Raw genomic sequence first — 22,357 nt, forward strand, 5'->3', positions numbered from 1 at the left:
CAAGTGGCTCTGTATGTGGTTACTGCAGGTGGCTCTGTGGTCACCACAGGAAGCTCTCTGAGCTCACTGCAAGTGACTCTTTGTGGTCACTGCAAGCGGCTTTCTGCGTGGTCACTGCCGGCGATTCTCTATATGGTCACCATAGGTGGCTCTCTCTGTGGTTACCACAGGCATCTCTCTGAGCTCACTGCAAGTGACTCTTTGTGATCACTGCAAGCGGCTCTCTGTGTGGTCACTGCAGGCAATTCTCTATATGGTCACCACAGATGTCTTTCTGTATAGTCACCGCAGGTGTCATAGATCGTTGGAAGGCCTAAGTTGCACAGCCACTCTTGGAGCATCCTTCTTCCTCATGGTCACCAGCCCGAGAATCAAGATGCTTTCTTCATGATATGACCACAGGGACAGCTTTTGCTCAGGGCCCAACACGACTCGCAGTCTCCAGGAACGCTGGGTTACATGGTGGCTGAACATCTCATTAGATCTTTGCGAATCATTTCCTCCAGGTGTTCTCTCATTTAATAGCGAAGAAACTGAGTCCCAGAGAGGGTAGCGTCTACCCCAGCTCACATCACTAGTTAGCAGCACAACCAATCATAATAAAGTAATGAGCCTTTCTCTAATTTTAGAGCATTTTTCTTATGAAACGATATTCTGCGTGGAGATACATTTTGCCAAACTTCTTATTATAAGAACCACTTTTCTAATCAAATAAATATAGTTAAATGTACCATTGTAGGAAGTATTTGATAATGAAATATGCTAATGCAAAGGCAGCTACATTTACCATAGATATTGCTAATGCTAAATGACTCTTATTGCATTTGCTGTCATCAGATTAATGACTTCATTAATAGAGCTATAATACATGCTTTAGAGGTTTCTTCGAATAATTCTTTTTTCCTTGCATAATAAATAGTTTCATTTTATTAGCATAAGAAAGTGAACTGAGATCCTAAGGATCTTTTCTCATATTCAGATGACTAGGATGTAAATGACAACTCCATCTTGGTGCCTTTTGTTCCAGAGTCTCAGGACCCAGCCGCCACTTAGGGCCGTTCCTTTGAGGGAAATTGGATTTGCTTTTTGAGAACATAAAGCATAGGAACATTTGGTGGTGGAAAGAGGGACTCCCCAGTAGGGAGAAGGGAACAAACATTTATTAACCAGATACTGTGTGTCAAGGGCTGTTAACTTCTTTATGAATGTCTAATAAGCTCCCATATGAGTAAGACACTGTTTGTTTCTCCATGTTACAGTTGAGGAAACTGAGGCAGGGAGCAGTTAAGTGGCTTGCCAAGGGTCACATCTCCAGTACCATCTAGTTGCCTCCGAGTCCCATCAGCATGTTTTATGGTGACTGACACAGACAGCACTTTTCAAGTTGCTATAGAGAAAATGAGGTATATAAAAAACATCCTTCTTCCTTTAATTGAAAATCTTTTCTTGTCCTATTAATTAGGTATATTTTAATTAGTTAGATTCTTCTCTTTGAAAACTATAATTGTAACAACCTGGGGATTGGTGTTTAGTTACTTTTAAGTCAGCTAATGAATTATTCTTTTGTGACATTCTAAATAGGTTGAAAAAAAGAAGAAAGGTCATTTTTCTACTTTGGCTTGGGAAAAGACTTGTTTGCTCCATGTTTTTATCTATAACCAACCGAGTTTGCACCACGTGGTAGTTGTCTGAATACTATGCCCCCGGCATCTTCGTCAGGGCTTTGTCCTGGCCCAGAGCTCACACTGTGTGGTGTCCGGCCCCAGGCACAGGCCGGCGTCTGCCTGGGCCTCGTACCCGTGCCTGCAAGTTCTTGCCATGTCAGGGGCGGTGTATCCTCGAGCAGGTAAAGGCTAGAGAGAGGACAGTCAGTAGACAACTTCCCTCTTCTGGGGAAGACCATGTTCTTCGAGTGCTTGGGCCTCCCCCATCTCCATGAGAGAATCTACCTCTTTTTTTGTTCTTCATTTTACTCTGGAACCCTCTTGTGAGAGGTGCGAAAGCCACGCCATCCCAGAGTCCCCGGATGGGTGTCAAGTGCTCCTTCCTCTGTGGCGTCGCCGGTCAGATGTAAGTGAATGTGTCCCCTCGGCCCACCGCTGATTCCCAGGATGGCGAGGCAGCTGCTCAGGAGAGAGGAAGGCTGAGCCAGGACTCTTACCTTGGCGCGCATCCTTGGTGATAACCGAGGACTACTTCAAAAAGAACGTCTTTGTTCCCCGTTCAGTCACCTTGGTTTTTCCAGTGTGATTCAGAGACAAAGGTGACATTCTTCTTGCATCGCTTCTAATTCAGCACTTTACAAATTAACCAAATGGCAGAGTTGGTTTTCATGCAGATGATCACATGTCAGAGAAAATCTGGCTTTCAAACTAGCTCTAAAATCGGTGCTGATTTCAGATTAAATTGAGCCAGACATTTCATCCCAGTGGGCTGTTCTGCGATGCCCCCGGCCCAGTCCCAGGAGGGCCCACGGCTCCGGGCGAGACATTGTGAATGTGTGTGGATGCTTGCTAGACTTGGCGAGGTGGCTCCAGGGTTCTCGTGGGCACAGAAGACTTTGTGTGTGCCCAGGGAGACGCAGGTGTGCCCCGGGAGAGCCCTGAGCGAGCAAGAGTAGCCTGCAAACTCGGCATGAGTTTGGGGCAAGGATTTAAAGTGACACTTGCCATGGGAGCAGCCTGGAGATTGAGATCTGGGAGGAGGAGGCCCGGGGTTATCTTGGGGACTGATCCAGGGGAGAGGCAGGGATTTCCCTCCTGTCCCCCAGAGCGGCCTCTGCTCTCCAGGCCTCACCCCATGAGACTTCAGGAAGGAAGACGTCTCTTTGGGGGGATAACTGTGGGGTCGCAGAAGTGCGTGACGCGCAGCCCGTTTCCCAAGTGTCGCCAATCCAACTGGTCACGTGGCGGGTTCAGCTTTCAAACTGCATTAGCTTATTGCTGATGATAAGAATGCCATTAGCGCCTTATAAGAAATTAATTAGTCTGCGATAAGGCAGGGAAACTTAGTCAATAAAACCCATGTTAACTTAGCACTGAATTCACAACTTGGGACTCGATGAAAATTCGTGATGTTGAAGGACTTGGTTTGGCTTTGAATCTGAGATTTCGGAAGGAGGAGGGTCCAGCTGGCTCCCAGACAAAACGTTGGGGCTCTGCAGCGTGGGGGGGCTCGGTAACCTGGCTTCAGAGCTGCCCTTTCCCTGCTCCTGCCTGTGTCATCCTGGACAGGCCAGTTTGACCCATCTAGACCCGAGACATTGATGGCCAAGTAGCTCCCAGTCTGCCTCCTCCCCAGGAACTTGCTGTATACAAGAGGAATAAGGCTCTGGGCCTTAGATAGAATATTTACCGTCTAGGTGGGGAGCCGTAGCCTGGAGGTCAGTATTCTTTAGAAAGCAGATCTTCCTGGAAACTTTCTGCTTTTATGCCATTGGCGTTTCTTGACTCTGTCCATCTCCCAGAGAGCCATCCTAATGATGAGAAAATGACCATTTCCACACAAGAATCTAGAATTTCCCCCATGTCTGTTCCTAGCCTTGCGGCCTCCGTGCCTTTCACTCACTCCTGCTAAATCTTAGACTTCATCCTTCGTGTCTCCCGGCCCCCGCCCCTTCCCCATTTCCTTTATTGAAATAGCCAGCCAGCCGTCATGGAGACCGTCAGCACTTCCCTTCCTGCTGCCCTCTGACTCCATGTTTAGGTTGGTCCCATCTCCGTTCCCAGCCTAAAAGTCTTGGATCTGCTGGAGAAGTTGTTAGAGCCTTTCTTGGAGGCTAGCAGGGAGCTCATTTGGGCCAGTGGGGAGAGTAGGGAGTATAAAGGCTCAGTTTCCCCTGTGTCCAAATGTCCTTTTCTTGCTGGTGTTCTGGCCTGCCACTCCCCCCCCCCCAAGAGAAGCCAGACTTGGGGTCCTTCAGGGCCTGCTCCCATGCTGCCTCCTTTGGGAAGTCTTCCCTGATGCCCCCGTTACTATAGCTCTCTTAGAACTCAGTTAACCTTGTGTTTGCTTCCCTGTAACATAAGAAAGCTCCTTGAAGCTGAGAACTCTTTGTCCTTTTCATGCCAAGTGGACAGGTCAGACCATTACACCAATGACTCCTGTGAGGACGGGAGAGAAGCCTGTGCGATCGCCCCCCGCCCACATGTTCCCTTCCCCTCGCCCCCCACGTTGCCTGCCTTGGGAGGTTTCTCAAATTCTGGCTGGCCTTAGAAGTCTTTCTACAAGATTTGGAGTCCGACGTGCACTTTGAGGTACTGACTGTGACCCTTGAGCATGTGCTGTCTTAAGTGGCAGGACTTTGGCTCCAGGCAGGAGCCACTGGCACAGATTTGGCCCTCCTGGGTTCAGATCTCAACTCTGACCGTCACCAGCGAGCCTTTGGTAAAACGGGCGCGTTCTCAGGCTCCCCTGACACGCTCTGTCTCAGGTGTTTGGGCGGTCAGTGGGATTGACCGTCAGACAGAGGCTGCGTCCCCGGCCGGGTGCCATCTCGTCACCCTCCGCCTGCTCGGGTTAGAACGTGCAGACAAGGCCGAGCTTGCCGTGTTTATGGTGTTTTGTTGACATTGCTCGTTCAGGACTCCTATTAGTTGTGAAATTTCCCAAAATTTTTAATGGCTTAAATTTTCTCAAAGCAGGATGAACTTTCCCTGGTTCTCACCGTGAAAAGCTAATGTGCTGTAGGAGCTGCATCACTTGAGTGTCTAATGATCTATTAATTTCCAGAGGAAGTATGAAGATTAATGGTTCACTCTAGGGAAAAGAGCAGCCAGCTTGAAATGGAGACATTGGCAGATTCTCATTCTCCAAGGAATACAGCGTTCTGGATGGACTTTTCAGAGTTTTAGCCCCTTAGAACGTGTCTTCTTACTAAGCCCTTGTAATCGCAAGGCGGCCCAACATTTTCACCTGTTTAATCAGGACGCTAGCTGGCGTTTCTGTGGCACTCCAAAGTTGGCAAAGCACTTTACAATTTCCTCACTTGGTCCTCACAACAACCCTGGGAGGAGATTATGTTAGTACAGTTGAGGAAACTGAGGCAACAGGAGGTAGGTGATGTACCCCAGCTTACAAAGCAATATGTGTCCATGGCTGGGTTTGAACTTGTCCTGACTCCAGGACTCTGTGCTCTGGGCGCTCCTGGGGGCATAAAGCAGCTTCTGACCCTTGCCCCTGCCGGGCCAAGAACAGAACAGCCGCGCTCTGGCCAGAGTAGGCTAGCCAGATACTGGGCGAATCATCGGTTTGGATGTTGCTCCTTCTAGGGAGGCAAACCCCAGCCAGCTCCGCCTCCCCATCTTGTCGGGGCTTCTGGTAAGTTCATGTCACAGCTCCACTTAGCACACCAGGGGCCATCCCAGTGGAACCCTCTGGAACCCCCTGTTGCCTCTCACCCTCTTGCAAGGTCAGCCCTGGCCTTCGTGTCCTGGGGGATGTCCTGCAGAGGTTCCTCAGATGCCCTTGGTCACCGTCCTGTGCTCCTGGCAGAATTTTTAGTTGGTCAGTAGCAGCATTTTCCCATCTTGGTGTACAGCGACGGCGATGACACGCTGGCATTAGGAAGGTAGGCCCTCATTTCCAGGGGAGGCTGAAGTCACTAACCGACATGCAGTTGCCCCAAAGCCACAAACCCGGTCTCCTGCTCATGCTGGCTCTGGGTCCGGTTCCTTACACACCAATGACCCAGCCCCAGAGGTTGTCCGCCTAAGACCACGTCATAATCCGTGCCCTGGACTCCTTGGGTGTCCGAAGCCTGCCTCCTTTTGGCAGACACGCTGTCCCCCAGAACAGGAGCATCTGGAGGGGCTCCTCGGGGGACCTTCTCCTGCCCACTGACGGGCGGCATTCTTGGCAGATGTTCACCTTGCCCAGTGCCCGTGATCTTTGGAGAAATCTGTTTTCTCCGTGTGGATGGAGGCACCTTGGTGAGAGTGTCCTTAAGGAGCAGTTGGCTCGATAAAATGTTTTTTTCAAAATAAAAGAAAAATTAATCACCGCGGTGTCTTGTGTTCTCTGTCTCCTTCAGTCGGATGCGGAATAATAAAGACATGGTCCGTGGTTAAATGTCGCTCGCAGGAGCTGCCTGTTCACTAATGCCTCCTCCAGGATGCCCTTGACATGGAAATAGATGGGAAGTTTACCATTGAAGCCGGAGCGTGGTTGTTGCCCTCGTCACAGTGGCCTTATTTGGATATTAATAAGATCTGGGATTCTTTTCCGTGCCCTTGATAAATCTTCAGATACCTTGCAAATTCCTCCATCACTCTCCTCTAGCATTTATCTCCTTTATATACATATCCATTGGGGGGACTTTTTCGGTCTTTACGCCATTTAGGGCCATTTCTTTTGGAGGGGGAAGTGTACATGGGTGAAATACAAATTTTATTTTTATTTTCAGTTACAAATTCTCATCCTCCTCCCTCTCCCCCCTCTTTTGAAACGGTAAGAAATATGACACCCCTTATAAATTAGGTCACGCAAATCATATTTCTACAATAACCATGTACTCTTCTCCCCATGTACACCCCCCCCCCCAAAAAAAAAGTTGCGCGTCAGCCTGCATTCAGAGTTCACTAGTTTTTTTCGCCAGAGGGAGAGGACATTTTTAGCACGCCTCCTTGGGAATTCCGCTCGAGGTGGGGAGCACTTACTGACTCATTTGCAGTTGGGTGTTGAACAATTTCCCTTTTCTTTGAGCTCTTTGGGTACAGAACTAGTGGTGATGTTTCTGGGTCGAAGGGTGTGGACATGTCCTCTGGGTGCGCTTCTGAATGGTTGGACCAGTCTACTGCTTCGCCGTCAATGACGCCATTTCTGGCCATGGCTGGGGACAAGTTACGGGGGAGAGTGACTTGAGAGCCCGGCTGTGGAAGTGCTGCCATCCCTTTTGGTGAACATGGCTTATGAAGACAACCTGCTGAGCTTTTCCGTTTTTCTTCTCGTGTACCCATTTTCATCCTCAAATGAAATGCTCTTGGGTGGCTTTGCTTAGTTGGCTCTCTTGCCAAACTTTCTTTAAATTGCTTTCCCCTTTCCTCCTCCTTCCTCCTTTATGGCAAAACACGGTACACGATTATCCATCCTTCTTCATAAGGTTTTTACAAACGAGTTCATATTCACATCTGCTAGAGCATTGGACTGCTGTCTCTTTCTGTGTCAAATCTTGACCAGCACAGGTGCACTCCTTACATTTCTGTCTAGTGAGTTCATTCACACCAAGCATCTCAAAAATCAGCCTTCTGGAGGCGGAGTCCAGCCTCGGAACTAGCCCCTTCTCACCCACAATCCCCTCATTTGTAAAGTTTTAAAACAGTATCTTACAAAGGGGATGATGGGAGTTGGGTGTGATTAGTCCTAGACTAGAGCTTAGACTAGGATCGTGCTGGGAGAAATGGCTTTTTTTCCCCTTGTTACTTCCCGTTGTCTCTAAAGGTATGTTGGGGCCCACAAGGGATGGGTGTCAGCAGGTTCCAAGAAGCCCCATCCTGGGATAAAGATGGCCCCTGGGCACACAGGTACGGGGTAGGGGGACGAGGAGGGGGAGAGCCAAGCAAGTAGTCCGTATGCATAAATGGCCAATAATAAACAATGACATCCATAACACGGACTTTCAAAAAGTGGAATTGTCAACCTCCAAATAATAATTGGAAGTTGATTACATCTGTGAACAAAATGCTAATTTCTTTATTGTCTTCCTGCCTGTGATATTTGCAGCCTGCCAAAGGGATCGAGGCAATTAAAGCAGCCCTAAATAAAAACTAACCACTTTAATGAACTCTCTTTTAAGTCGCCAGAAAGAGAAAAAAAAAGTTTGCAAATTATTTCCAATGGTTATTCTATTTAATACCGCACGTATTTTAAGTGAGGTTATTAAGAATTTTCAAGTCTGATTTCATATTGTAGCTTTATATTTTCTGGTTAAATAGGCAACTTTTTCTGTCATAAGAAAAGACTTCACTGGAGCTTTTTACAGTAAATTTAATTAAGCGTTTCCTGTAAGTTCATTTCAATATCTCTCATGGCCCACTAGAGTTGGAATCCAGTTATAAAATAGTAGATTAATTGCTCTTTGTATTAAATGAAATAAGAATGCTAAATGTGCGAACTCAGCGAATTGAACTGTGGTCTTCAATTGCTTATTCAGGGCCTTGGAAAGCTGTGTCCCCGAGTAGGGAACAGTCTGGCGGCCCCTGTGTAGCGCGTCACACATGTGCGCGTGACTTAATGAACCAAGTGTTTATTACTATGAAATAAATGCTCCATTTAGAGAATCATGGTGAACTTGTAGAACGGTACAAACTCTAATTAATTTTGGTCAGAAGCGTGCAGCGGGCTTGTTTGGCCTAAAACATGTTCATTAGGGTCAATATTTTTTTCTTTCATTGAGATGAATTTTCTCTCATTGGGCAGCACCCGCAGATTCCCCGAGGTACAGGAAGGGAGGCAGGCCGAGGCTTCCACAGCCTGGAGAGATGCCTCCTTCTTGCTCTTCCACGTATTCCTTCCAGTCAGAAGGCTCGGTAGCATTAAGGCGGCCTCTTGCGGCTCACCAAACGGCCTTGCGTCTGCCGGGTTTGGGGCCGGGGCTGATTAGGCTTGCTTTTCTGTATTTGGTTTTTCGTGCCCTTGAAGTGGGAGCCCAGTTGGGCTGTTAGATCGAACTGTGTTACAGAGATGTGTCTGTCTTTGTCTCCTTAGAGGAAGCATTAAAGCAAAAACCTGATCCTCAGACAGTATTAGAGCTTAAAATGGGGCGTCCACAGCTCTCCCCAGCCTTTGACCACCAGGCATTTGTGTTGGGGTGACCATGTAGCTGCCGCTGTTCCGACTTCTCTCTGAGATAAGGGAGTTTTCATGGCACAGAGGATGGAGATCGGCCAGCTTGCAGGAGAGGTGCACAGAGAGAGGAGGGGCTCCGCATTTCCAGGTAAATTTCTCCAAGGTCTTCCTGGGTCTGCTATCGGTATTGTTTGCCAATAGGAAGCTGCCCCTTCCTACCACAAGAATTCTTCCTCTCATGTTAATAAATGGAAACGCTAGAAAAAGGCTTCACTAAACAGCCTCATTTACTTTGCAAGGAAATGAGGCAACTGGCAGCCAGGCTGCCCCGGCACTCGACTGTCAGGGTGCCTTCAGACCCCGATGCGAGGGTAGCCCCCCGTGCAGGAGCCTCTGGGGGAAGGGGCAGCTCTCTGGATTGGTCATGGCCTAAGACAAGGAAGAAGCCCAGGGGCCGAACTCATGTGGGGGAGCATCGGCATTGCCTCCCGCGGCCGTGACGGACGCTGCTGGGATTTTTACAGTTTGGAAGCAGCCACTGTCGCCTTCAGCCTACTGAGATAAGAGGGAGAAAGCTGAACAAGGATGAAAAATTGTCCTCTAAGCTCCGATTCCCAGTTGAAGGCAGTTCTGAGTAGATTAATATTCGCTCTGTTGGAAAGGCTGGTTTTTCCCATTACCACATAGAGTAGAACCCCGGAACCGTGCTTCTCAGGATCATCCCTTCAGCTTCTGTGGCTCAGACACGGGAGAAGGGTGGCTTTGTGCGATGTGATGTATTCAGTGTCTTTGAACCACACAAAGGGAACTGTGAGACTATAAAGAGTCCGGGGAAAGGTTCCGCTGCTCCTGTGGCTTCCTGCTCTCAATGCCATTTGCTAGCATCCATGGAGGAAACACCAGGCTTGTCAGGGCAGTGACTGGGGAGCTGGTCTGAGGATCTGGGCCCCTCCCTTTAATGCCCCAGAACCTCCTGGGGGGTCCTGCCATCGAATGCAAAATGTTTGCATCCATCTCAAAGGCCCCGTATTAATCTGTTGGGAAGCTTGGCTCACTGGCCATTTGCTTTTCTAGGCTATTATTTCTTTTTTAACTTTATTTTATTACAGCTTTTTTATTTACAAAGCACATGCATGGGTAATTTTTCAACATGGACCCTTGCAAAACCTGACCCAAATCTTTCCCACCTTCCTCCCTTCCCCCAGTCCAATACATGTTAAACATGTTAAAATATATATTAAATCCAATACATGTATATTTATAGTTATTTTGCTGTATAAGAAAAATTGAATCTACAAAGAAAAAGAAAACCTGAAAAGGAAAACAAAAACACAAGCAGACAATAACAGAAAGAGTGGAAATGCTGCGTTCCCAGTGTTCTTTGTCTGGGTGTAGCTGATTCTCTTCATTACTGAACAATTGGAACTAGTTTGAATCATCTCATTGTTGGAAAGAGCCACGTCCATCAGAGCTAATCATTGTATAATCCTGTGGTTGCCGTGTACAGCGATCTCCTGGTCCTGCTCGCTTCCCTCAGCATCAGTTCCTGTCAGTCTCTCCAGGCCTCTCTGAAATCCTCCTGCTGGTCATTTCTTACAGAACAATAATATCCCATAATATTCATATACATCACTTATTCAGCCGTTCTCCAGCCGATGGGCATCCACTCAGTTTCCACTTTCTGGCCACTACACAAAAGGCTGCCACAGACATTTTTGCACACGTGGCTCCCTTTCTATTCTTTACAATCTCTTTGGGATATAAGCCCAATAGCAGCACTGCTGGGTCAAAGGGGATGCACAGTTTGATAACTTTTTGGGCATAGTTCCAGATTGCTCTCCAGAATGGCTGGATTCTTTCACAACTCCACCAACAATGCATCAGTGTCCCACTTCTCCCACATCCCCCCATCTTAGCCAATCTGACAGGTGTGTAGTGGTATCTCAGAGTTGTCTTAATTTGCATTTCTCTGATCAGTAGTGATTTGGAACACTCTTTCATGTGAGTGGAAATAGTTTCAATTTCTTCCTCTGAAAATTGCTCATATCCTTTGACCATTTTTCAATTGGAGAATGGCTTGAATTCTTGTAAATTTGAGTCAGTTCTGTATGTATTTTAGAAATGAGGCCTTTTTCAGACCCTTGGGATGTAAAAAATGTTTTCTCTGGGCTATTATTTCACAGGCTTGTCTAAGTCACCTCCTTTGTACCCAGAAGGGAGCACTCAGGGTCCCAGAAGGACTGAGCCCCAGAGCCCCCCATGTTCAAAAGAGATGACCCAGCTCTGGGGGCCTCCAGATGCCACCCTCAGTCCTCCTGCTTGCGTCTCCCTGCTGGGCCTCTTAGTGTGCTTCTTGGGGTCTCTGCCTTTTACCCTAGTAGCCAGGAAACCCCAGAGGGCAGGCACTGCGTTCATTTTGAACATTCAGTTTACCTCAGCAGCCCACATTTAGGGTCAGGGTCAGGGTCAGGGTCAGGGTCGCGTTGCTCAAAACAAAACATAAGAGCAGGTGTTTAAAATAAAGGACTCTAATTGAATGCTGAAACCAGATGTGTCCTCTGGGCACAGGAAGGGGCTACAGACTTGGAGTCCAGAGGACCTCTGGGCTGCTGACGTGACCTCTGTCAGCCTCCTGTTCTCCCTGTAAATGGGGATAAGAAGAGATCCTTCCTCCCAGCCCCAGGCCTGGGGTCAGGAAGCCTCCCTCTGACTCCTATGAGCTAGGTGACCACGTCATTTAAGCCCTCTGTCCTTATCTTTAAGGAAACTCAGCAATAATAAAAGTTCCTCTGTCCCAGGGCACGGACACCCACACGGCATTTATGTGGGAAAACTTCTATGTTGCTGGAGAATAGGGAGTGAGGGTGATGGGATGATCCCGTTGACTGTCACCTCATGGAGGAAGATGACCTGTAAAAAGGGAGCACCAACAGGGAGGCAGGAAGTAATCCAAAGAGCCGAAATTTGGTGTTTTGGGAGACGATGAAGTCCAAGAAGGCAGCTGGGGAGGGAAAGAGGAGGAGGATTCCTGGGGTGCTCTCCTTAGTGGGGGGATCAGGAAAGAGCTCCCAGATGTCCACCCCCTCCAGCCAGAGGGAGCGGGAAGCCCGGGCTGCCCGTGTCAGGACGGCCCATCTCTGATCGTGTCACTGGGGCTGAGGAAGGAGCCGGCGGGGGCGATGATGTGGGTACTTCAGTAACTGCGGGCTCGGACATCTTTGTCTTCGCTTCCACTTATTTGCCACCAGAAGTGCTCTGAAGACGGGGTGGCTTTCTAGCTCGGGGATGGTGCGAGACCCCTTAGATGTGGGTGGATGCCCTGCCAGCCCCCGAAGGGCGAGGGCGGCCTCTCCGGATGTGTTCCCTGGAGGTCAGCGTTCCCTTGTGGACACAAGATGTTGCGCCGTCCCTGGGGAATCGGATGCTATGATGTCACCGCCTTTCCCGCAGGAGAGGACGGCGGGGGGGGGGAGCCCACGGTGAGTTATGCTCCCTCCTCTCGGAGCTGAAGGTGTAGGAGATTGTAAACTCACGCCGGCCTGACATGCTCATGTTTCCTATTTTAGACCTGACTGATCTTCAGATAACAGATGGTGGGACAAGTAATTGGGAAATGGGCAGAGCTGTCAAGAAAATATGCTGGATGGGGCCAGACGGCGCTGCCGCAGCCCATAAAGCGGCTCTGAAGTTAGATTTATTATCTTTCATCAAACAGCAAAGTAAAAGTGTCTGCTTTCAGAGAGACAGAGAGTGAGAACACTTTTCCGAAGTCCTCTCGAGGACAGTGATGAAATACGTTCACTTTGAGAGCAGAACGTGGCCAGAGCGGAGACGCGAATGGCGCCCCCCGAACAGCGGGGCAGGCCGTCCAGTTTCCCCCTCCGGATTTCCGGAGTCCCTGGGAAGTGAGTAAATGGAAGTCGGGGCAGCCTTGCTCACACTCAGAGGGAAGGAGGGCTCGCATTCTGGGTAAAAAACTGAAGTTCTTGCTAAACGCTTCACCGATAGCGCAGCCATTGAATGTCTTTTTAATTCCATTCCGCAGGAGGATGAGAATGAAGCGGAAAGAAAGGAGGCCCCCCCGGATCTTAGCCTAGAGCACAAACACCCGAAGAAGTAGCGGGTTCCCGCGTGGCCGGGAACGGTAGCGTGCACGTCGTAGCAGGTAGCGTCCTTGTGGTAGATTTCAGAGCGCTCAATAAAGCTGCTGAGAATGGGATCCCTCTGTGTCTGCGTTTCTTTGGGTCGTTCTGCCAGGTATTTCTTCCTTGCATGGTCACAATCCCCCCCAGATCCCCATTTTTCTGACATTTTCATCGTAACCTGAAGATCCAGTTGTTCTCCAGAACTGAGACTCCCTCGGGAGAGCCGTCTTTGCGGGCCTGGGCCACGGGAACTTCTGGGTCCCCTCCCCTTCCTTGCAGGCTCAGATGTGGGCTTCTCAGGATGGAATCCTCAAGGGCTCCAGGAGGGAGTGGTCCGCTTAGGGCTGCTCGTCTCAGCCGGGCTCAGTCTTCCACGGGACAACTCCAGGTGACAGGGAAAGCTGGGAAAACAAGAGCAGCCAAGCCACAGCGGCGCCTGGGATGGGGGTCAGCCCCTTGCCCCCTTCGATGCCCCCCTTCAGAAGTACTGGGACATCAGCGGACATTCAGGAGGGGGCCCTCGCCTCACTGGACCCCCGTAGCTACCCTGTGGGTCACACTTTCAGCCATTGTGGACCCGAGAGGGCGTGTGACTGGGCTCAGGTCTTCCGGCCCTCCATGGGGAGCTGCTCCCAGACCTCCCCTTCCCTGCCCGATGCCTGTGAACCCCGCTTCCTATTCACTTTTGGGAAGATCTTGACTTGATTGGTCCAAGGTAGCATTTCCCAAAATGGCGGGGTGCAAAGAACCCCGAAGTCTCCCCAGGGCCCTGAAGAAGCAGCTTGTCCCAGTGGCTGAATCTTGGGGGCCCCCACTCCACCCCCAAAGAGCAGATCGCCCCCAGACCTGTGGGGAAGGGGTGTTAGTTGGGGGCGTCCAGCCTCAGACGCTCAGTCTCTGCTTCCTCAGAGGAGGTCGGATGAAGCAGCCGGGGCTGAATGGGCATCAAAGCACGTTAGCTATGGGTGTGAGGGTAGAGGGGAGGGGACCATCGCGAGGGGGCCAGGGTCGCAGAGCCCTGCCCACAGGAGCCACTAGGAGACGGTGTTGAAGGTGCTGGACAGCCCGGGCGGCCCGTGCTCCCTTCAGCTGCCATCCCCGCGGCCTCCCCAGCTCCCCGGAGCTGCCTCCACTTGCCCCCGCCCGCTGAAGGGCCCGGGAGTCCCCTGAGCTGGGACGGACGCGTCCTCGGCTCGTCCCTTGTTGAAATAATGGAGTGTGCGCTTCAGTTGTATGAAAACCTTATTCCGCAGGGCCCAGAGACTTCGCCAGACCAACCCAGAGGCCCGGGCTGGGAAACGGTGCCGATGTGGACCAGTGTGCTGAGGCTCTGGGGGTCGGGGTGGGCCATAGACTGGGCTCAGCTGGGAAGGGAGGGGGCCATGAGGAGGGAGCATCCTGAGCTGGGATGGGCCCTTGCCAATACCCCTCCCGGCCACTTTTGGGGCCCTCTGGAAGCTGTCACCGTACTGGGGTGGGGGGGAGCCCACAGTGGGCCCTCGTCACTTACTGGCTGCCCAGAATTCTGGGACCTTCCGTTAAAAGAGCCTCCGTCTCTGCCTCCGCCTCAGAGGGTCTGCAGGGGGCTGAGACAGAGAAGATTCCCAGTAAAAGCTGCAGGGACCCTCGAACCTGACTAGTCCAGCCTCCCTACAGATGGGGAAACTGAGGCCCATGAACATCCTTTCCCCAAGGTCACCCGGGTGATTAGGAAGCGAGGCAGGACTTGAGAGTCTCCCTGATGATGGGAAGATGTATCAGTTACTAAGCATTAATTAAGCTCCTTCTGTCTGCCTGGCACCGGGCGAGGCTCTAGGGAGATGAAGCACAAGCCCTAACCCTAATAATGGCAAAGATGACCGGGTTGTTTAGACAGAAATGGATCCTGAGGCGATGGGGAAGCAAGAGCGCCAAGGAGCCGGGCAGCAGGAGAAGCTCGGGCCAGGGAAGGTTGGCCAAGTCCGGCCTGGGAGGAGGGGATTCGGAAGCCGGGGACGCCTGGGAGACCCCAGGGATGACCCCCGTGGGGGCCCGGGCTCACGGCCTCAGGAGCTGGCCCTTCCATGGCAGAGCACGCTGGTGCCGAAGGAGCCCACGCGGCGGCTCTCGGGGCAGGCGAGGAGCGTCTCCCCGCGGGGAGCCGATGCGCTCCCGTCGCCGTCGCGGCCTCATTATCCGCGGAGCAGGCTTGGGGACCAGCACGCGGCCCGCCACGCGCCGATTTGTTTTAGGAGAACAATTAATTTCCTTGTTACGGGGCCTAGAAAGAGCAGCCCCGTAAAACCAGTGAACCGTGAAAGCCATTTCTGCAGGGGTTTTAAATTTGGGAACAGACGCACGAGATTTATGGCTCTGATGAGAGTCTGTGCCGCAGTCAGAACAGAGCCAGGACCATTGCTCTCCCAGCAGGCCACCCGAGTCTTCAGCCTGCGTGGGCGACATTAGGCCCTTCCCGAGGCGGCCGGCGCCCCATTAGCGTCGGGAAACTCACCGTGAAGGCGCCGTGGAAGCCTTTTGTCTACACCTGCCGCATGCTAAGGACCCCCGGCCGCAGAAGGGAGCGCCCCCTCATCCTGCCCTCCCGCGGTGCCGCCCAAGCGAGGGCTGCTGGGTCGCTGCCATTCCCGAGCTCTGCGAGGTGCTCGGGGATCCCAAAAAGCGCCCTGTGCCAGGCTCCTGGCGGCACCCTTCCCTGACCCCCAGAGCCATCTGGTGTGCCAGCCTGCCGGGCTTCGGGCGTCTGCCACAGGTAGAGGGGAAGCCCGCCCGCCCTAGTTCCAAAGCCTAGTCTCAACCGGGCTCTTGGGCCAAGAGCCAGTGGCTCCCAAACCTCCTCCTCCCTCCTCCTCCCTCCTCCTCCCTCCTCCTCCCTCCTCCTCCCTCCTCCTCCCTCCTCCTCCCTCCTCTTCCCTCCTCCTCCCTCCTCCTCCCTCCTCCTCCCTCCTCCTCCCTCCTCCTCCCTCCCACGGCTCCCCCTCAGCTGAAATTGTACTCTCATGTTTTACTGAAAAAATGAGGCCTTGTGCTGCCCCTCCTGCCCCCTCCAGCAGGTTCCCCCGAGCCCTGCGGCGGCTGCCGCTCATTGTCACCGTGGACACATTGCGGCCGTTACTGTCGCTGCTGTGTGCTGTCACTGTTACTAGCTGCTGCTGCTGCTGCTGCCGCTCATTGTCACCATGGACACATTGTGGCTGCTGTGTGCTGTCACTGTTACTAGCTGCTGCTGCTGCTGCTGCCGCTCATTGTCACCATGGACACATTGTGGCCCTTACTGGTGCTGCTCTGTGTTGTCACTGTTACTAGCTGCTGCTGCTGCTCATTGTCACTATGGACACATTGTCCCTTGGGGACAGAGTGAAGCGGCCTGGAGGGCCCCCCCTCCCCCCCCCCCCCCCCCCCCCCCCCCCGCGGCTCCCAAAGCTCCAGCTCATGGCCGGGGCGCTCACGGCCTTCCAGGCGAGCGGAGGCTTGCGGGAGGACAGCGGGGAGGACCGCGGGGAGGACAGCGGCTCTGGGGCCGCCAGGCACAAACGTCCTCCATAACGTGAAGGATGCAGGAGGGCCGCCTGGGCCCCTCTGAGGGGGCGTCTCCACCGGGTCCGGGCTGTTTGTGCCCACGGGCTGCCACAGGTCCTGGGGGGGACCCCTGCACGCTGGGAGCTCCCTCCCCCTCCCCCAGACTCGAGCCTCGCTTCTGTGGGCCCAGAGCCACGGTCTGACCCGGGGCTTGTCCCGGTAGCTCCTGCTCCAGCTGCTCCGGGGTCCTTCCTGTCCCGCCCACGAGTTGTCATGGCAACCCTGAGTGAGCGGCCCTGGGATTCCCTCTCGGTCTGGGCACCGCTTGGCTGACAGAGTCCCCACGGAGCACCCGCTGTTTGCTGCAGGCCCTGGGGAGGCAGAGGGGCCCAGAGGGAGCTCAGTGGCTGCCCTAGGGACACCCAAACGTCCGGGGGAGGGACACACCGGAGGGGGAGGTGGGCGCCCCTGAGCTGGTCCTCGCGGTCCTAGTGCTGAAGGGAATCCGGGAAGCCTTCTCGGAGGAGGGTCCTCCAAACTGGGCTTCAAGGAGGACAAGGGATTCACTAAGTGGGCAAAGATTTGGGGGAGGGGGGGGGAAGTCCCCGGGGCAGGAAAACACGGGGAATGTGGGAGTTAGAAACAATTCCGACTGAGGCAGAAGGGAAAGAAACCGGGCGCTGGGACTTTGTGGAGCCCCGGGAAAGGCTGGAGCTGGGCTTCGCGCTCCCTGGGCAGCCACAGAAGGTTCTTGAGCAGTGAAGGGGCCACCTCTATCCGTGTGAAGATGGGGCTGTGGTGAGGGGAGAGTAAAAGAGCTGAGGAGGAGCCCTCCAGGGTGTCCGCGGGGAAGGAAGAAGGCGCCGGGACCAAGGGATGGTTCCCGATCTGGGGGCGGGCCGAGAAGGCGCCGGACCCGGCCGCGGCTCCCGACGGTGGGCGGGGCCTTCCCGGAGGCGTCGGGTCCGGCGCGTGCGTGTCCGTGAGCCGGGGGCTCCCTTTCCCAGGCTCCCCAAAGGCAGTGGGGGGGGCGCCTCGGAGCCCGGGACCGACGGACGGCGTTGGGGAGCGGGGCCGGGTTTGAGGGGCGTCTGCGCGGGCTCCTCCCGCAGCTGGCTTCGTGTCCGGCGCTCAGAGGGGAGTAAATGGCCCTAACCACGGAGTCTTCCACGAAGAGCCCCCACGCGCGGCCGGGGAGACAGGACTGGGGGGGCGGGAGCCCCCAGGCTGCCAGGCTCCGGGAGTCTCCCAGGGCGCGCCCTCCAAAGCTGGGAATTCCCGGCCTCCCTTTCCCGGGGAGCCGACCCCCAGTCGGCATGTATGAAGCGCCTACTGTGTGCGAGGACAGCCCGAGGGCCCGGGGGCGGCGCCGTGCTGGGGGGGGGGGGAGGGGGAGGGCAGAGAGCCGAGGCCGGGTTCGCTTCCCGAAGAGACAGCCGGCCTGAGATTCCTGCAAGGCCCGGAGGCTGCGGGCTGGAGGCGGCCCAGGGCAGGCCGGGAAGGCGAGCTTTGGGAACCAGGCCCAGGCGGGGAAATGGAGCCGGGCCGTGGGGGAGGCCCCGGGGAGCAGGACGCCCCCAACGCCCACGGGAGGCTTGGGGATCGGCCTCAGGAGCCTCGCCTGCTAGCACCGGCGGAGCGAATCTCCCCGAGCTTTAAGGGGGCGGGGCGGGGGGGGGGAGGGGGGCGGCTCCCGGGCAGGAGCGGAAGTTCGAGAAACGCAGTCACGTACTGGGGTTAGATGTCAATATCTACACACCTAAAACAGGAGCAGACCCACGGCCGAGCCTTCCACACACACACACATACACTCACACACACACTCACACTCTTACACACTCACACACACATTCTCACACACACACACTCACACACTCACACACACTCTCACACACACACACACTTCCTCCCCCCCCCCCCCCTGTGGTTTGTAAGCAGCCTCGTTCTGGGGCTGCCAGCCGCCCCTTTCCGGACTCACCGCAGAGCTTTCCCAGGAGCCCCTGGCCTGCAGGAAGGCCGTGGGCCGCTCTGCTCTCTTCCCTTCCCCCCTCCCCCCAAACTGTCCGGGCCACCATTTGCCCACCGCCTGCTTCCCGCCATCTCTGTCCCTGGCCAGGGCCCGAGGGTGCCGCTCCCTGCGGCTTCCTCAGCGGGTGCGGAGTTCTTTCCCCATCCCTGGGGCATCGAGTCCCCGTTGGCCATAGAGCGCCGGCCCAGGCACAAGGACCTCAAACTCAGCCCCAGACATTCCCCAGCGCTGTGCCTCTGGGCAGATCCCTCTGTCCCTACCTCAGTTTCCCCAACTGTAAAGTGGAGTAATGATTCTACCTCACAGTTTTGTGAAAGAGGATCATGGGAGGTTTTTGAACAGCACTTGGCGCTGAGCCCGGCACTTAATAAATGCTCGCCGCTCGCCTCCTTTCCAGGGCGGAGGTCATGATTGGCAACACCTTCACCCTTCGTCATGATCATCTCCCCAGGCTCCCGAAGCAGGCGTCCTCCCTGCAGTGAGTGCTCCTCACCCCCCCATTCTGATTGCGGGGGGGCCTTCCTGACCAGCCTCGTGTCTCCGGGCTCCCGGGACTCCCTGCCACGTTGCCGGCCTCTGCCTCCGCCCTGGGGAGGGTCTCCGTCTGCCGGCGGGCGCTCCGGGATGCTCCCAGGACTCCTCTTTTCTTTCATGCCTTTAGAATGTCATTCCTGGGAGCTCCCCAGGCCTCCTGCCTCCCACTCCTCCTGCACGCTGCTCGTCCACGGGGTCCTCCCTGTCCGGGGGCCAAACCCTTGGGGAGCCGCTCTTCCCAATGCTGGGGCCAGGTCGCGCTTGCCGGCGTCTGGGGCTTCGGTACTATGAGCTCTGGGCAGTGCCGGACCCTCCTCCCAGAGTTCCGCCTGTCACTCGCACGCCCACGCCCACACAGGTGACCAGAGCCCTCCCACGGGACGCAAGCCCGCCCGCACAGTGGGCACACAAGCACAGTACGGCGCCCTCACCCCCGCGGTCTCGCCCACGCGGGGACGTCGCCCTCACGCCGGAGCACACGTTCCTGAGTTCGGGGCCCAACACATCTGCTGCTCTCTTTTCATGCGATGACCGTTTCTATGTCGGTCCCGCGCCCTTTTGGAGCCTCCCTTGGTCTAAAGCCAGTTTCTGCCAGTCTGCCGTTGGCTCCTTTCCCTATAAAGGGGCGAGTGAGGGCGACGGCAGAAGTCTGGAGAGCTGAAGCGCACTGGGCAGACTTGTCCGCTGGCTCCGCGCCCTCGGCTTCCTCCCTCCCCTGGTGAGAGCTTCCTGTGGTCCCGACTCTCCTCCCCTGCAAACGTGCTTCCCTTTCTCCCTCCGCTGACGGGCTCCCATCACCTTCTCACCGGGTCCCTGATCTCCTCAGGTGAATTCATCTCTTCCTGGGCAAAATAAAGGAACCCCTTTGGTTACCCCCGCTCTCCCTCGGGCTCCCCCCAGCCATCCAGGCACAGCCCAGCTCAGGGATCCCGGGCAATGAGCTTTTCCTCCCTTTGCGGGGGCCTCCTGCTCGCCCTGCTATTTCTGCGTAGCCTCGGACATCTGTGAGAGGATTCCTGGCTTTTCTCTTGGACTTTGCATGTTTCAGTCTCATTTTCCTTCGCTGTAGTTGTTCTCTGGGATCCACCCTGAGGATCCACCCTGCGGATCTACCCTGGGGATCCACCCTGCAGATCTACCCTGCGGATCCCCCCTGCAGATCCCCCCTGCGGATCCCCCCTGGGGATCCACCCTGCAGATCCACCCTGAGGATCCACCCTGCAGATCTACCCTGCGGATCCCCCCTGCGGATCCACCCTGCGGATCCCCCAGGCAGATTCCTTCCTTCTCCATCCACTAGATTTTGTACCAGCGAGCCTGGAAGCAAACCTGTGTGAACAACCAGACTAAAGGTCTCCCCTCCCGCAGGGGAGAAAGATCCCCAGAAGACCTCAGGAGATCCCTGGGAGGTGGGAGAGTCTGAGCAGCCTACATTTTTCCCACCTAACAAAATGAGAAAGGCCAACGAACACTGGAGCACTTTTCCAAGTGAATGGGAGAAAAACTGTTCCTCTGGGATGTTTTATCCAAACAAAGATCCACATTTCCTCGGTGGTGGAAGGCCATCATGGGTCTTTATGGGGCGGCGTGTCCCAGCGTGAGCAAGAATGCTCCCGATCGCGGTTAGGAGCCTCGGATCCGAAATATGGACGTGGATTCAATTCCCTTGTAATTACCCTGCAAGGACCAAAGCAAACACATGGAAAAACAATTGTTCTGCGTGCACTAATCAGGGAGAGGAAGGCAAATAAACCCAGCTGGTTCCACTGAGCCAAGGAAGGCCCGAGTGTGTGCACACGCTCTGCGCCATGCTGGGGTCCGGTGGTCCACCAAGCGCTTCCTCTGAGCCCACGGCGATGCCGCTGACGTCCCCAGAGGGGACCGAAGGCAGACCGTGGCATCCAAACTCCATCTGACGGACAGAAAAAGAGGAAGAAGTCTGATGCCGGCTGACCAGGGACTCCAAGGGGGTCTTCCTGGCCCCTCTGCTCTCCCCGGCCCAGCCCCCGGACTCCGGCAGAACGGGTCCTTCCGTGGCTCAAGAGCGGAGCCCTGAACGTGTCAGAAGCCAAGTCTCCTTCCCCCCACCTCTAGGCTGAACATCCCCTCTCCTGCCTCCCTTAGAACGCCGTCCAGCTTATCAAAGTCCGCCCTCCAACGGGCCCATGAAACTAAACACAGAGCTCTCTAGGCGGTGTGACCCAGGCTGGACACAAGGGCCACTCACCATGAGCCACGCGGGAAGTGGCGAGAGAAGCGAGACCTCGGGCCTTCCAGCCCTGCCTCTGATGCTGGGCGTGGCACCCTACCCAGTCCCTGCAGTGCCCTGAATCCAAACTCCTGTCCACGGCCCTGGAGGAGGTGCAGGCGGGCTCTGCTGCCGGAGCTTCCTGGGAGCTGCCTCGGTCTAGCCCTGTTAGGAGTCTTACAAGGTTCTCATGTACTTGGTTCGCACCTTTAAATGATAAGTACCTGGTAAGAAGCTTAACAAGCCCCGGCCCCATTCCCGCAGTCCCTGAACCTCCTGCCGGGCCATGGCGGCCTAGTCTCCGCCATCTTGGCTTTCGGGGCTAGTATTCAGTTGGAGCGTCCAGGACACTGGCTCCGGCTCCGGGCGTACCTTACATCAGTTGGTGATTGTGTCTAGACCCGGAGGGAAATCCTCAGAGAAGGCCGGTGGGATGTGGGGGCATCACTCGTGCCTCCGGCAGCTTGTGCAGGCCCGTGGAAGCGGCCCTTGCAGGGCCTCCTTTCCTCTAGGGAGAGCCTCAATCTATGGGAGTGTGAGGAGGCTGGAAAGCAAGGCAGGCAGCTTGGGCCCAAGCTTAAGGCAGACAGCAGCAACCCCAGGGCTTTTTCTCCTCTTCGTGCAAGGGCAGTGGGCCACGGCCCCCCGGGGGGGGGGGAAGGTCGGGCATGGAGGGAGGAGGTGCCCGACCGGCTGCTGACTGGCCCAAGATCCAAGAGGTGCCCGGGCTGTTTCCGTGGCTCCCTGAGCGGACGCCAGAGGTAGGCAAGCGGCCAGCCCCAGCCTGCCCATCTCTACCACGTCTGGCACTGGGGAAGCTGCAGCCATGCAGCATGAACTCCCAGGGAAGTCGCAATCACTCCCGGCAATCAGGGGCCTGGGTTGTTCAGTGACTTTCCTGATGGTGGCGCCCGTCCCCGATGATCCCTGCAGGCCACTGGAGGTGCCCCCCAGCCCCATTGTGGGGGAGAATGTTCCCCCCAGAGACACCTCCCCTCCGGCGTGGATGCCTCCCAAGCTGTGGGGGGGAGGGACCCTTTATGTCCCGAAGAGCCTCCTTCAAGGCGGGGGGCTAGCGCTCTTTGGGGCCCACGTTCTCCT

At 54.9% G+C, this 22,357-nt stretch overlaps 1 protein-coding gene across 1 annotated transcript in view; it reads left to right on the forward strand.

Moving 5' to 3' along the window:
- The window catches only part of PHF14 (PHD finger protein 14), a 122,613-nt gene extending 109,610 nt beyond the window's left edge, over positions 1-13,003 (forward strand). Inside the window, exon 18 of the mRNA XM_074268202.1 lies at positions 12,830-13,003. Within this exon, the coding sequence (XP_074124303.1) occupies positions 12,830-12,904 (75 nt within the window). The 3' untranslated portion in view covers positions 12,905-13,003. The remainder of the gene's footprint in view (positions 1-12,829) is intronic.
- Positions 13,004-22,357: the final 9,354 nt, after the last annotated feature.

This window comes from Sminthopsis crassicaudata, chromosome 5 (assembly GCF_048593235.1).
Source record: "Sminthopsis crassicaudata isolate SCR6 chromosome 5, ASM4859323v1, whole genome shotgun sequence".
In the NCBI taxonomy this organism is placed as follows: domain Eukaryota; kingdom Metazoa; phylum Chordata; class Mammalia; order Dasyuromorphia; family Dasyuridae; genus Sminthopsis; species Sminthopsis crassicaudata.